Source organism: Pholis gunnellus, assembly GCF_910591455.1.
Source record: "Pholis gunnellus genome assembly, chromosome: 19".
NCBI lineage: Eukaryota > Metazoa > Chordata > Actinopteri > Perciformes > Pholidae > Pholis > Pholis gunnellus.
In genome coordinates this window covers 15,822,694-15,839,205 of record NC_136546.1, presented here as the reverse complement: position 1 = coordinate 15,839,205, position 16,512 = coordinate 15,822,694, and the positions used below count along the sequence as shown (strand labels likewise).

The 16,512-nt window shown below is 41.2% G+C and overlaps 1 protein-coding gene across 2 annotated transcripts; it reads left to right on the top strand.

Annotated features, from left to right (window-relative positions):
- Window positions 1–1,310: 1,310 nt before the first annotated feature.
- On the top strand, window positions 1,311–15,163 carry vegfab (vascular endothelial growth factor Ab). 2 transcript variants are annotated; one of them, XM_079180915.1, is made up of 8 exons: window positions 1,311–1,932; window positions 3,876–3,918; window positions 4,857–5,053; window positions 5,961–6,037; window positions 8,547–8,579; window positions 11,307–11,381; window positions 12,947–13,090; window positions 13,507–15,163. In XM_079180915.1, exons 1-8 carry the CDS (start codon window positions 1,879–1,881, stop codon window positions 13,526–13,528), a joined length of 645 nt encoding a protein of 214 aa, XP_079037041.1. In that variant the 5' UTR covers window positions 1,311–1,878; the 3' UTR covers window positions 13,529–15,163. The 2 variants fall into 2 exon arrangements, with proteins under 2 accessions (XP_079037041.1, XP_079037042.1); XM_079180916.1 differs by lacking the exon at window positions 11,307–11,381.
- The last annotated feature ends 1,349 nt before the right edge of the window (window positions 15,164–16,512 follow it).

The following is a 16,512-nucleotide window of genomic DNA, read 5'->3' as shown; positions in this document are numbered from 1 at the left end:
ACCTTTAACATCCTGCAGGAAATGGTGAGGAAGGTTTTGAACCAGCTGGCAGTTAAAATTAGCTCCATCACGTTAACCAGCTGCTACATGTTAATGCATCAATAATAATAATAAATACTATAATATAGCACTGACAGGGGCCATTCAGCATGATCACTCAATATCAATTTGATCCTATTTAATGTACATTGTACTAACACTTCACAATATATATCTTTATGGTCTGATATTGCTGCTTTTACTAATTGTATGTACACACTCCCATTACTCAATGTCGGAAAGAGGCTGTATAATGTCCTTAATAACGCAATCTCCGTCATCATCTTCATCATCATCGTCATTATCTGCAGTGTCACAATCATGATATATGAGCTGTGTGAAGCTGTTTCGCTGCATAGAGCCCCTTCATTTATCAGCATGCTTGCCTTTCTCTACCATTTTCACTCCTTTTCATCGCCGGGATGTTTCAGCTGTTGCTCGCAGAAAAGAAATTCCTGACCAGAAGTCAACCTCGACCGGTCAGGTGGCTTCTTCCGTTCTCCGTCAGCGGAGTGTCAACGCGCGATGCGGAGGAACTTAGTCACGATCGACGCACATAGCCGACTCCTACTTTCCATGCCACGGACGGCTACGTTGCACTGCGCACGCACGCATCCACAAAGACGTATATGCTACGTGTCCGAGCACACACGCTCTCCCGCTCCGGCAAGTTTATACCAGTCATCGTTAAGGACATTTTAAATTTTAAATTTTGTATTGGTAAAAATCACTCAAGGGTACCATCCAAGGTCATATTGTCTGTATTAGTGCGTTAAAATGTGTTCACTAGTAATTTCCCCACAATGAATGAGTTCAAAAGACTTCTCAACGAGGTCTCTGTATATATATATATATACATGTGTTTAACTATAAAGTACAGTAACCCATACAGTATTAGACTGTGCCTCTTTGAATGAGCTTTTAAAGCTGCGCCAAAGATGCGCCCGTCACATGACATGTGGGGATGATGAAATTGCTTTAAAGAATGGAAAGAGTGGATGATATTTCAGTCGGTGACATAAATACAAATTGTCAAGATGCCCTCAGTTCTCTTATTCTCAAATAATAAAAATAGACCGGCGGTTGTGAAGTCAGCTTTTATTAGCCCATCACATGAGTCGACGTTGAATAGGTGAAACTTTTGAAAAAATACTTTAAAGTGCCGTATAGATAGAAGACACACCCTTGTTCTGATGTCCAACCAATCAACCACGACCCGGGCTCGCGGCTGCCTGTGGTCGCCACACACACAGCCACAGTGTGGAGGGACCGAGACGGAGGTGGACGCGGTCTATCTGAAGTGAGGGAGTAGACCTGCAAAGTGCGCAGTGACAGAGGAGTAAAAAAAAAGGCAAATAGACAAGTTTTGTGGGACGAGTATCTACGCGGTCTTCTTTTTCACTGAACGTCATCCTGGTCAATGCTCAAATTGCAAGTAGGCTACAAGTTTCCAATGGACAGACACTTGGAGAAGGCTGGAGCAACAAGCATGGGATTACTTCTGTAATGTGGATTGTCATTCTTTTGCAAGAAAATAAAGGTCCGCTGCGGAAAAATGTGGGACGTTTTGCGTCTTGGATTCTCGTTTTTCTGGATATCTTGAAAATCATTGGAAACAGTTGAGAAGGAAGAAGTTATGCGCAAAGGATTCTATGCTCCGACCCCGGGACCATCATGGATTTGCCATTACAACCCCCTGCCCCTTATTTAGAGAAGTTTTAGCCGGTCCACTTGTGTTGCTATTGTACTTGTTGTTTTAAACTTAATGTTTGAGAACAAATCGCCACTTAGGCCACTTGGATTTTAAAACGTCGCCTGCCTTTGGATTGGATTTCAAACATGAACTTTATTGACAGTTTGACACTATTATTTTTGACGCTGTCAGCTGTCAAGGTGAGTCATGTGTTTCAGAGAGCACACTGGAAATAACAGCAGAAACATTATTCGACCTCTATTTGTGTATAGCAGCCACTGGTCATTAATGTGTAGCTCGTCCTTGCCTTTCCTCCTGCTAGGTCACCGCTCGTGTTTGAACAAACCGACATGTTTTGTGGCTTTAGGGAGATTTAAAGAGCCATTACGCAAAGCCGACACTATATAAACCTAACCCACACACTCGCAGGTGGTGCGCTTTTTGTGTTGCAAATACGGCACGTGATGATTATCAAATAATATTGTGAAGTTTGACGCTGGGTGATCGCGGGCCTGCTCTAAAACCTCCTTGGAGATATTATTACGCTTTAAAGGCGCAGTGGCTCCATTCTGAATTAGGACATGAGCAGGTTCATTCCTGTCACAGAGACTAGCCTACTCTCACGGCTAGCCTGCTCCAAAAAGGAGAAATCCTACGTTTCACTCCGATAGTTAACACTCAGTTTCAGAACAAGACTAGCACATACTTCACAGATCCATCAGGTCGACGCGAGAATTGTAATGGCTGTTTAAGAGCGCGCTGTAAATCGTTACCCATATAATCATTAATCAAGTGCAGTGTGTCCAGGGAGGCTTTGAGCAAAGGTTTCCTAGTGAATTAAAAAACAATACACACCACCTCAATAGGAGGCTGTATTTTTTTTCCATCAACGAGTTTGGACTTTGAAGGATTATTTCTTATACAAATATGCAATCCTAAAGGAAGCAAGGGTGTTTCAGTTTGTGACATAGTTCTCTCTCGAGAATCTCACCCGTAAGTTCATGAAATAGGCACCATGCAAAGTCCAGTAAAGTGTTTATTTATCCAACTGGGTGATTTAATGACAGCTAAACCCGCGATCAACACCGAATAGTTACAGGATGCTGTCTCTGTTGCTCATATCCAGTCGGCCTATCATCGGTTTAGGGGCCGGTGTTCGCAGCTTGACACCCTGCCATTAATTATACAGTATATGGGTTTGTTTCAGGGTTGGGGTCTCCCAGCCCACATTGGACCCGCTCACGCCACCAGAAAGGGGGTGGAGACTGCGGCACCCACCCAGCCAGACTCTTTTTAAAAAGAAAAAAACGTTTCATTAAGGAATGGAAAAAAACTTTCAGTGACTCACTGAATATAAGCCGGTGCTACAGGACCGGGTCTCACGCAATATTGGCAAGATATTGCGCGAGTTGCGCGCCTCTATGTGAGAGAGAGGGGGGGGGGGAGCGCGGTCGTGCGCGTGTGTGAAAGAGAGAGAAAGTTGCCAAAATGCTGCTCTGTGGTCGGCTGGTGTGCTGACAGCTACCCCCTGTGAGGGAAAGGAGCAGGCTGAAATTCTTTGCCGGTTTTAATGGCGACAGTTGCCAAGAGGCGGCGGAGGCACACAGAGGTTTGGTAACTGAAACAAAAACCATCACAGTCATGCAACAGTGGTAGAAGTTAGGTCCGCGTCTTTGGCACGTTGTACCTCTGGCTAAATATTTGGCCATTTAAGGCCTAATACACCATATTTAGCAGGCTATATGATCATAATTATTAGTATAGTATATGAAAAAGCGACTAATAACGGGGTAATCTTTATTTCAGAATGTTGTGACATATGAGTTCAGCTTGGCTGAACTCTTTTTTTACTATAAATCCAGATGTGGTAAAGGACCAGAATCACGCTCTGAAAACTACATTAATATTTATTTCCAATGCTTAGAGAAGACATAGTATGAACATTTGACGCTCATTGCTTCCTTTATTGCGTATAGCCCAATATATGATACATAATGTGGTTTTCATATTCTGGCAACAGTCAACAGAAAATGTCAGAATGTAAATATATTTTTTGCGCAACTGTGGACAAGTAAAGGGCACGAACTCTTGCACAATCTACTGTAACTAAAAGCTTGTCATTTTTTTCCTTCCTTCCTTGCAGAGCGCCCACATACCGAAGGAAACAGAAAGAGGTCCACATGACGGTAGGTGTCCCACAGGGCACTGTGGGAAAACAGACTGCCCTGGGCTCCCTTGCTGGCACATAGCCAAATAGAAACAGGCTAGTTTGAGATTCATCTTTACATTAAAAGGGAAATTATCGCCTCCTGGTGGACATCTGCATAGCTTGCCCGTGTCCAGATTTATCCCCCTCAAACTCCCCCTTTTAGTAAATGAGTTCAGTTTCACCCTTAAATCTTAACTCTTGGACATTTTCATCCCGGACAGCATTCCTTCTTGTTTGAGGTTAAGCTGGGGAAATGTTATGGTGACCAGACTCTTTTATAGAATGGAATTTCACCCTCTTGGCCCACACTTTTATTTTGCACAATCCGAGCGTTGCCCAATCTAATTTGGACAATCAGAAGCTGAACTTTGTGATACTGTTCAGGCCCTGTGTATTTGGATTGGCTTCCCAGAGGGCTGTCAGGCAGGCGTTGTTTTAGGCTCTGAGTGATATTTTGGAGGTGTTGTCTGTCTGTGTGCTAATATCTTTCTCAAGAGCAGAACTCCTGCAAAGACTGAGAGGGGATTGAAGGGGGGAAACAGACTATTGTCTATTACAATGTGGTTGAGGTGAATGGGGCAGAAACAGAGCTATAAAACACTGATGCAGCGGATGGGATCCAGATTGATATATAGATAGAGTACTATTGAAATTGCATGTGTGTGTGAAAGTAGATGAACTCTGTAAACCAATCTTTTCTCAATGGAATAATAGAAAGTAAAACGTGTGTGTGCATGTTTGTGTGTGTTTCATCTCCTCCACTGTGACTTGTGAGCCTGCCAGTGTTTTTGATTCACGGCTCCTTTTAGGTGTGTGTTATTGTTACAGCACTGCACTATTCAGGAGTCGGTGGTTTAGACTAAAGCTCCGCTGCCATTTTATAACCCTTGTACACTGTGACTCTTGTCTCCCCAGTGATCCCTTTAATGGAGGTGTACAACAAGAGTTTGTGTCAGCCTCGGGAGCTGCTGGTGGAGATTCTGCAGGAGTATCCGGAGGAAGTGGAGCACATCTTCATCCCGTCGTGCGTGGTGTTGACGCGCTGCGCCGGCTGCTGTAACGATGAGATGCTGCAGTGCATGCCGACATCCAGCTATAACGTTACGATGGAGGTCAGCAGCGATATTTGTTACTACAGCAATACTTCCAGGAGTGTTCTTTAAATTATACTTTATTTTTTGCCTTTTTACTTGGGCTCTTCATGTACCCATCTGATCGGCCCAGAGGCCTCCAAGTGCCCTTCTGGTCAGCACAAGTCCCCCTCCGCTCAATCTAAATGCCCCTGCTGTTTGCTCAAAGGCTGCTCAGGTGTGACCTTTGGGCAAATATCAACCATATAATACCTTTTTTTAAATTGTCACTCCTCTGCTTCTCTGTCTATGAGGAGTCAGTCTGTTTAAATGTATTATTTCTAGTAAAAGTTAAAGATCTTCTTGAACTTTGCATGTCTTGCTTATGAATTCAAGTTCATTAGTCAAGTTTCCACACAGTATTGTATGTATTGCAAAATTACCACCACATTACCAGAAAACCAGCAAAAGAGAATGCACTATCCACTACTTTTATGCAAATAGCAGGACTCGGGCACATTTTGGTGCAAATTTTCCGGACGGGTGGCATTAAACCATTAGTCTTAGTCAAACCTCAAATTGTTCAAAACAATATGCAAAAGGTGATGGAAATTCGGCATTTATGTTTGTTTCATGTATTAATTTGAGGAGGTTCTGATTCTTTGCCATCTCTTCCGTTTTCATTCAGATCAGTGTAAGAATTCAAAATGTGAAACATATAATGAATACTATTAGAACCTATTTTTCTTGGGTTCGTATCAAAAACTGAATTTTATCACATCTGAAGTGACCTTAGTGACCTTTCTGTCTTATGTTTTGTTGATTCTACTCTGTTTAGTCTATTTCTTGAAAGCTATGATCGTAACACTTGAGAACAAAATGTTTAAGACTGTAGATCCACGAATATTACATTAAAAACTGACAATTTCTCTTCTCTTTTTTTTTACAGATTAAAAGAATAAAACCCCATTGGCAAGAAAATGATATTTTCATGAGTTTTACAGAACACAGCGCATGTGAGTGTAGGTAAGAAACCCCGAACTCACACTGAAACACGCACAAAGTGAATGAAATACTAACCGATGTACGTTGGTGTGGCAGAGCAGAGGTTCGACCAAACACGTCATGTAAAGTTATTGTCTTGTCTGTTTGCCTCTGACACATTCAACAGATGCGTATCAGGTGGAGTCATATCTTACCTTTGCTTCTTTAACTTTGCTGATCTTAATAAGACCTGAGCGGGTTTAAGCACATCCCAGCAAACATCCTCCATATTGCTTTAGTGTGTCCTCATTCCAAGGAGATACATTTGTGTGAATATACAGTGCTACTTAATCCATTGTTTTCCCTGGTTGGCGTGTAGAGGTCAGTCCAGGAACTACGAAGGTGTGATAGCTTTAGTTATTGATCTCTGAGACGAGTACTGTGTGTTCTTTTTGGGGCCTCCAGTCACAGTAAGGTGACTTCTACTGGTTCGACTTGCTGTGCAATGATTATTACATTTTATGGATCAGTTTGTTATTCCTTGTTTTGTTTTGATAGGCAGTTAATATAATCTGTTAAAGCCTTGTTGTAAAAAGAGATAAGTGCTGCAACTTAATGTGGAATTAGCACAGCAGAATCGGATGGTTCCCAGAAGTGAAACAAGGAAAAAAGTAAATATTTCATCTTCATATCATCTTCCTCGAGTGATCATGTCACTATCCAGGTCAATCATTAGGTCATATTCCCTTGCCCTGGGGCCTCTGTTGGAAGCCGTAATAGTGAGACGCATCACTTCCTGATGTTTGGTAAATCCGATCATTATGGTGGCTGAGATCTGAGCTGTGTGACATGAAGTAGTATACTGTGACACAACGACGCGGATGCGGGACATGCATCATCCTCCCACGTTTAAGGGAAATCTTAAATGCAAACAAACATTGGAGGACTGTTGGCCGAGGACCAAGATTTCTCTTTTCTGAGCGATTACATCTGAATCATCTCTGTGTTTTGTGCAGTGAGGCTGGCTATAAAGTAATGTCACTCTGAAGTTATTGCTGTCTGTGATGACACAATACTTCGCTGTAAAATCATTCAGATGCAGCTATAAACCTTACGGGCACCTTCGTAACATTTTAGAGGCTGTGATCAATCTATTTTGTAGTTTAAGATGTTTTAATTCACGGTATTGTTCTGGAATTGGTATGCAGGCATTAAGCTCTATAAACAGAACACGTCACTGACAGAATTTCCAGTGAATCCCTCGTGAATAGGAAGGCAATCCCAGCTCGGGAATGGCGGACTCCGCCACTAACAATCAAAATCACTATGTTTTTTAATTTAACCTTTATTTAAAAAGATAAAATCTATTGTGATTAAAAAGCTGTTTTGCGATGGCGTTCTGGCCGAGAAGGCAGCAAAGTCAAATGTTAAGTACACGTCAGTTTTATACAAACAATAAAGCAAAGACAAAACAGTACATTATTAGTAAAAACTTAGGTCTACACATCAACAGAAGAGGTGAAATAGACACCGATAGTGTATGATACATATAGACAAAAAGGAAACAACCAAATTGTTATGTATGGTGGCAAGAACAGTTTGTGATTAAAACTTCTGATAACTTTTGTTTAAAAGTGGCTAGCTAGACCGACTCTAGACTGAGACTAGTCTGCAGATCATTCCAAGACCAAGGCCCTTTATAAATTAGACTAAGTCCCATCAAAAACATAGATTGACTTCATTAAAATATAAGGATTATACTTTTAACCATGCACATGTAAGTGCTAACAGAAATCAAATTTAACAATCCTCAGTCATTTTGCATTTAGTACTTTTGCATGACGCTTCAGTACATTTTGATAAAATACGTTTGTTTAAAGTATAATTTAAGTCAGTACTTTTGCTTGTAATTGTAATAGTTTTACATTGTGGTATTGCTACTTTTACTTATGTAAATATGGCACATGTATCTGCCAATAGGTATCAGTCAGCTTCAGATGACATACATACATATGCACACATACACGTATATCTTCAGGCTTTATTTGGCCTTTTCATGTTGAGTTACCGTACCCGTATTTCAAATAGCAACTTGGCTGTGTCCGTGACCTCTTTGAATGAAACACAGTTTCTTAACACTTTTGGCCAACAGTTCTCTCCAGAGTGTGCCAGCAGATTTATTGCTCCACGTTCTGTTATCGCAAGTGTCGTCACATGGACGAGAAGTGAAACAAACCTGCCAGCCTGCTATTGTGGTCCTGTTTGTGTGCGTGTGTCTCCATCAGTGAGCATTCCCCCTTTGTGTGCCTGTCTACGAGTGTGTGCACGGCATTGTTTCCCACCAAATCTGCTTCATTTACTGAGCGATTGAAAGTGAAAGTTTTATCACAGTTTCTGGTACAGGACGATGATGTAACGTGATTTCAAAAAGATGTGATGCAAGTTCGCCCGTGGCGATAATGGTCTCTGCTGATCTTGATAAGTATCTGTTTACCGGGAAACAACAGCGCGCTGTGATCTAATGCCATGTTGTTTTCTTCCTGCCTTTCAGGTTAAAGAAAGAAGCGAAAGAACAGAAAGAAAAGTGAGTACAGCACTCTTTCTGCAAGGAGATTGGGTTGTTTTTTTCTCAGGGGGAAACAATGTGGACTTGAGATTTGATCTTTTTCCTGTTGTGCCCTGCAAACAAACTCTCACTCTCAGTTGTCTGCATCGCTCGGCCTTCCGGGCTTTCTCCCGTATGCTCTTTCTCACTAAACTGATCCGTCTGTTTGTCTGTTTTTCTCACTCCCTCTTCCGTTGCCTCGCTATATTCTTTCACATTCACACACTCAAACACTCCAAAATGATGAAATGTAATTAAATGACAAGCTAGTACATGATATCATGTCATGCTGAGATTAGCATGCAGCTCTCAGGTGCATGCAGCTCTCAGGTGATAAACACGGGGAATACCAGCTCAGTCCATTCAGGTGAATGAGTGACACTTGATGAGGGCATTGCCCTCTCTATACTTGTCCTTTACACCCGTCCTCCTGATTCTATCTCATCTTTACATTCCTCTCACCTCTTCTTTACTGTTTACATCCCTCTTAACTTCTGTTACTCCGGTGACTGGTTGCTCTGATGTAGATAACACTGTTTTTGAAGACCGGTTAAACTTTTCTGTTTATGGTTCTTGCTTTAGTGTCAGTGTGCAAAAGGTCATTAAAACTCTTTAATCCTCCTTCTGCGAACAGTCGTTAATATCGCTCCGTTGCAGTGGGGGTCGCTGCTTGTATTTTGGTTTTATGTCAGGTCATCTGTCATATAGATAAGTGCTAGTTTTGAGACCTCCTCTTTAACCTTGTCTTCATTGTTTACGAGTCTGCAGTCAGTGGCGTGCGTCTACAAAGTCTTAGGGTCACTCAACTCTCATTTCTGATGCTTTCATACTTTCATGTTTAATTTTAACGTTGACCGCTGACCTCTCAGTGGGGACAGGTCTCTGGAGGTATTCCTGCTGTGGTTGTGTAACTGTCAACGTCCACAGGGAAACTGGACCGAACATGAAAGGGGAAATTCACGCATTTACAGGAGTTTCATCCTATCCTTATTGGACAGTGTCATATTTGTCATCCAGACCCAGCTGGGTCTGAACGAGCACCATTGGATGAATTGTCATGGAATTTGATAAACACGTTCTGATCCCCTCATATGGCGCCATCATTAGGTCAAATGTTCTTGGTGTATGACTAAATACCTGCAAAACTAATGACATTACCATCAGCTGCACTTTGTGTTTGATGCTAATAAGCGAATGTTAGCATGCTACCACGCTAAACTAAGATGATGAACATGGTAAATGTTATATCTGCTAAACACCAACATGTTACCATTGTGAATATGTAACTATGCTGACATTAGCGCTTAGTTCAAAGAACCTCTGAGCCAAAGTACAGCCTCACTGACTCTTTGCCTTTTTTTTTCTGGCCTGTTATCTGGTAGCGGGTTTTTTGTCTGCATCAAAGCCAACATGTAAAACCAATATTTCCACAGACTGAGCCAGGTACTTCCACAACCTGTGCAGCAAACTCCTTGTGTGTTCCAGAATATATATTGGATTTAAACATGATCTTTTCCTCAGGGAAACTTGTCATCATTGCGATCACAAAAATACATTTAAAGATGCAAGCTGCTGCTGGATAAAAGGTTAAAAAAAAGGGGGGGGGGGGGGGGGGGGTCACTCCTGCTGAGGTCAGAATTAGGGTCGAGGTCTGAGTCTATGATGTGTTGAACACATATTCCTGAACATGCCAGAAACTAATCATGGTCAGGTAAAAATAGTTTTTATCAACCATTACACAGTTTTTCTGCGTTAAAGGAAAAAGTCAGCATGATAAACTGTATAAAGAGTTGCCATCAATGTCCACAGAGACATTTTGTTTTGCATTTTTATATTTAAGTATTACAAAGGTTTTCTGTGTAGTTGTAATCATCTAAGACAGCAAAAGCTTGTGCAACCTGTCTTTGAACACGCATCCTGATATTTAAATCAAGCCAGCACCTGTGAAACTCCAGGTGCTGTTCTCATTGTGCTGTGGTCTGAAACAAGTTGAATCAGCCATAAAGAGTTGACCCAGATAGCTTGAAAGATGAAGTTTTAGTGAAGTCCAAGTTCATTGTCCTCTGGGAAATTTCAGAACAGCGAACCGAGCCAAACCTCAGACTATTAAATCGCTTACACAGACTGCAAAGACATTGTACTGTTTTACAAAATAGGTTTTTTTATTTTTTTATTCAACTTGGACAATAAAGCCGTTTCTAACAGGGAACATTTGATATTCATCACATTGACAAACAACAGGGTGTGTGCAAACCCCCTACAGTAAGCTGTGGGTGTGTCTTTAAACCTTACAATCTACAAATCAGGGCACACTTTTGAAGTTGCTTCTTCATTTAAAAAGTACATTTTTTGTTCATTTCAACAGCTTAACAAAAGAGTGGTGTTTCTTTGTGCTGTAATCTTTGAATTAAAGATAACAAACATTTAGACACATCACATACACTCATGTGAACACTGCCTGACGCCTTTCTCATAACATGATGATATAGGTTATCATTCCAAACAGGTCAATCACTGAAAAATAATCAAATTAAGGAATAACCTGTTTTGAATGACTGATAGTTTGGCTCTTTGATTCATAGAAAAGATAAAAGATTGCTATTTATCAGTGTTGGTTGTCAGCGTAGGCCTTTCTAAACTAATTGGCCCATCTCTCCTCAGTCTCTCAGGCATCTTTCTGCGTTGTTGTCCTCTTTTCTCTTGCAGAAAATCCCGGAAAGGCAAGGGTAACGGCCAAAAGAGAAAACGAAAGAAAAACCGCGACAAAACAATTCACGATGCGTATGTCAGCTCCGCCTTCTCCACCTACCTGCACCTGAGTGTTGCGCTTCTCATAATTAAGCTCATTTGGGAGGAGCTAATTTGCCCCTTTTAATTTGCACCTTCAGCCACATCAACTAGCATGTCGCTTCTGTGTATTGTCCTAACTTTGTCTCGTCAGTCATGTTCCACGTACTCAGAGTATCAGTGTCTCGGCTGCCCTGTTTGCTAACGTTGTTTTGTTGACGTAGCTTTCGCAAAAACTTTACATAACAGCGATAACCAGGGAATTACAGCAGACTTGCCAGCCATATCCCACATCACTAGAAATGAACCATGACCCATCTCCACTCGTCAAAATACCCATCTAATCTCCCCGCAACCCCACCAGCTCCCTGTCTGAGGATGTGCGGGGGAGACTGGGACCTTGGTTGGCATGAGATACAGCAGCATATCGTTAAAAAAACAGTACAAACTTCTTCTAACATCTTGTCTGATACCAAGTTGTCTGATTGATAATGGACACGTTTAAAACTACGTGATATAAACAGATCAGCTGTTAGCTGTAACTTGAACCTTTTACTGAAACAAGGTCACAGCTCTCCACCATCATGGCTAAGCAGACGGGTTCATACTGTTCTGGTATCTGTGCTGGCATCAGGATTGTAATCATGGGGCTGTGTTCAGTGTTGAGTCTGTGCCGCTTTGCTGTGTCTCGTACCCGTCTCCTTTCCACGCTTTGTTCTTTTCATCTTTACAAACAGGTTTTGCCATCATGTGCATAATGCTGGTACTTTTTATGTAATGTAAAGATCTGGATGATGGCTATCTATTCTCTCTTTTTTTTTTGCTAAGGGGGATATGTAAACAAATTGTTTAGCAAGTACTGTTTTGTTTCTTTGCCTGCTTTTGTCTCTGAAACTATACAAGAGCACCCATATCTTATTCAACAATAATGTAAAAATGACCTCGTGTTTCTTCAGTGCTCGTACTGTGAAATAATACATGTCTGTGTGTTAATTTGTCATTTGTACATTGAGATGTATCTGAGCCTTCCTCTGTCAATTTTCAGCCTCTGTTCTGCATCTAATGTCCCTCTGTGGGAAGCAGTTTGCAGTTGTCACTCAATAAAATGAAATGTTTCTTAACGGAGCACCAAGCAGACCCTTGAGTCTTCTTTATCAAGAGTTTTACATTTTTAAGAGTGAGAGCGAGGTCATTGGCCCTCAGTTCAAAACCAATATGTGTCGTTTTGTGTTGCATGAAACAGTCCAGAGCTTTGCTCACTGCATGTCTATCACATACAAGGCATTTGTGAGCGGTCCAATCAATGAGAGAGGGTTTGGGGGGCGTGTTGCAGGGTAATTTTACTGCTTGAGTATTTGCCTGCTCTTTGGGAACCTGTGTGCAATACTACCCAACTGTCACATGCAGTACAACTTGTGAGGCCGTGGCTCGGAAGAGCAAACTGGAGCTTACGATAGGGTTGACCAAAGGGTGACCTTTCATATGGGTGGTAATGATACACTGTGATAATCATCCTCTCTCTCCCTCCTTCCCATCTCGGTCTGTCTCTTTCTTTCCAGTGTTTGTGAGCCATGTTGTGATCACTGCTCGGAGAGGAGAAAGCGCTTGTTCGTGCAGGATCCAGCAACCTGCCGGTGCTCCTGTAAACACACAGATGAATACTGTAAAGAACGCCAGCTAGAGCTCAACGAGAGGACCTGCAAGTAAGTTCTGTCGGATAATAGAACCAAATGGAAATTGTAACTTTTGACTTCTGTTCCAGAAGTAGGAAAAACTCATTCAAAACCCCATGGCCTATGCCCAAACAGGGCGGGCTGGAGTTATATCCGTCAGGAGTTGGTGGCGACTAAAACAGAGCAAAAAGAGAGGTGAACTTTGTCAGGTTGTGGCAAAGATGACTCCAAATAAATACCAATGTTGCTCCATGACTCTTTGTTGATGTGTAGTCAACTGATTGCTAACTCCTTCGCCAGAAAAGAAGTTGCAGAGATGTGTGATCCAGTTACACAGGCTAGCGTAATGCTGTAGCAGCTAGCATGTAACATTGCAGCTAACATTGTGACTTTGGCTCTTTTTTTTTCTTGTTCTGATAACTGTTTATTCTTTCCCTCTTGTTTAGATGTGACAAGCCAAGAAGATGAGAGAGGTGGCAGCACCAGATGTACAAGATGAAGGAATATTCTAGATATTTCACGGCACAGCACTTTGACCTTTGAACCGTAAGCTCTTCTTTTCTGTGGAAAGCATTCCCCTTGGACTGTCTTTGAGAGTGAACAATAAGAAAGACTGAACTGAAGTTTCCTCCCACTGTATATCTGTGTGTATATAGACCATGATAAAAGAAAAAAAAGAGTACAGAATTGTTATGCTGCTACAAAAACAAATAACTAAACCCATCATTTGACAAAAAGCAAATAGCCGGTTTTGCATTTCTAACAGGCTTGTGATGCAGGTGTAGTCTTGTTGTCAATTAATTGTATGCAATTACTTCACTGGATATGAGTCTCTACTGTGGTTGTGTGTCAGTCATAAAATTGCAAAACCTCTCAATCTAAGATATATTTAACTGCTAAAACAGCGGGTGAGGCTGAAGAGGACATGGGAGCGCGCTCTTCTTTCAAAAACGATGGATGGATTTTCATTGGTCGATTTCTGCTTTTGCTTTTGGATTATAACAGCAGGACAACCAGGACAGCTGAGTCTGTCTTTACATGACATTGCAGGACTGACATGGACTTACACAATGTCACCATTGTGATCAGCTTGCAGAAGAAGTGACTCCGGAGTGCCATATACTTTTAAAGGGATACTGGTTGTCAATATAGCATCCACTGTTTTGCTATGTCCTTCATGAAAACCACTGAAAACATCCTATACTGTAGTTTGATTCCATTTGAAAAACTGTGCCTCACAATATGTACTGAGAAATCTTTCGAGTGCTTTTTAAATTATTTTTTGTTTCCTTTTTCAGGAGAGGGGATTGTCAAAGTAGTTGTGTTAGTTGTTGAACTCAATACAGAACCCATTGATTGCATATCTTCATCTCTGAACTTGTACATACTTAATATCCCTTTATGCCATAGTCCATTCTAGATAATTTATAATGTTATAGAGTATTTTTCAGTGTTCAGTCTTCTACCCATATTTAATTTGGTTTATTTATATATGCAGTGTTATGTTCCTGTGGCTGTCCTATCTCCCCACCATGTGTAAGGTCACTGATGGCTACTCTCAGCATGGAGCCTCTCTGTGCTTTTCTACGAAACCAACTAAAAAACAAGTCCAAAAATCGATTTGTTAACATTCCCTAAATGGATCATTTGTACTGGTGTACTGATGACAAACCTCCGGATTTTTCAACCCCTCTTGTCTAAGGGTGTGGGTGCTATGTAGGAATTTAACATGCTGTGTGTTTGTGAAAATGTGTGTGCAGGAGTGTGCCTTCACATGCATTTGCCGATGTACACATCTGTATGGAGTTGTTAGTAAGTTGTATTTTAGTATTTAAGTAAGTAGCGGACATGTGTTTTGTCCGTCCTGCAAGATGCAAATACGAATAAACTACTGCTAGCAGCTCAGCATACACTACCACAACAACGCCACCGTTTTAAATTTAGATACCAATCTGCATCCTTTCTGCCATCAGTCATAGACCCCTCATTATTACTTCTCTTTGTCTCTCCTTCACTATTAACATGTTTTCTGTGTCTATGTAAAACAGTAAAGCATATTTATTTTCAAATTATATTGTTTTTATATAAAATAAGGAAAAGGTTGCTGTGTTGTGAATGCTGTGTTTTCAAGAGCTTTAACAAGGCAACGTGAGTTTTCCATGTTTTTGTGCGTCAAACTGATGCTCACACATCTGGTAAGAATCCCTGCAGAATGTAATCTGAAAGAAAATAGAACAGAGAAATAAGAAATTCCTGCACGCTTTTTATGACAGACAGACAGATATTCAGCCTTTCAAGCAGTAATTTCATCTCTTAAATCTAACTGTAGTCACACTTTTTAGATAAGCCTGAAATTCAAGTTTAGAACAGTTAGTCTATTGTTAATGTAAGAGATAGTTGGTCTCATGTAATGGCTTGGTATGGTTAAAGTTAGGGTAAGAATATGGTTGGGATCATCCCTGCGTAATCCCAAAGTATCATTGGCATTATGTAGCATTACATTACAGACGTCTGCACTGTTGCAAATAACGAAACTCCCTCATTCATTTCAATGAAACCACTGCGTTGACGCAGCAGACCCGTTCTCACTCCCAACTCGTCAAATAAGCTTGGTCAGTGCCCCTCGGCGTCAAATACTGACGCACCGGGGCAAACATTAGTGTCTGTTTGAGACACACCTGGTTTTCAACTAACTCCAATTTAAACCCCTCTGTGTCATCATTAGACATCGGAGCCACTGACGTAGTATAAGCAAAAAAGTCCACCTGGATGGGTTAAACAAACACGGGACTTTCACCCGGGAGACTTCCGTTTGTGTCCTGGGTGAAACAAAGCCTTCATTGACTTATTTTAGCGTAATTCTTTTACGTTACTTAGCCATCTTAACGCCAGTTAAGTAACTTAGCGTACTTATTCTATTTAAACGTCCTTATTTTAACCCCAACAACGATCTTTTCCTTAACTTAATCAAGTACTTTTGTTGCCGAAACCTGACCAAATACTTTTGTTGCTTAAGCAAACCTAAAAACTAAGCAAACCCACGTTGGAAGTTTAATTGCCAAGGGCCACTGATTTAGCGCCGGTATTTGACGAGTGCGAATGTGTTGCATCAACAACTAGGAAAACACTGTTTGGCAACCAAGTACATGCAAGAGCATATTTCTAGTAGATTACTTTGTGCCATAAAAAGGGTGATTCTACAATTAGTACTTCCAGGATCTTACCGTGTCTTTTTAAGTGGTGAGTCTTTGTATAGGTGGCCATCAGCTAAACTACCTCCATGTGAGGCGAATGACCCAATATTTAATTGCATCAAGAAACAACGCAACTTACCTTGTTTCACTGCAGCGTTGGGCTACCACCTCTATTGGCCATTTTCCCCAACCAGAATTATTCCTGGAATCCAGGAACCTTCAGGAAGTCATATAGATTACCTGTTAAAAACATGTTTC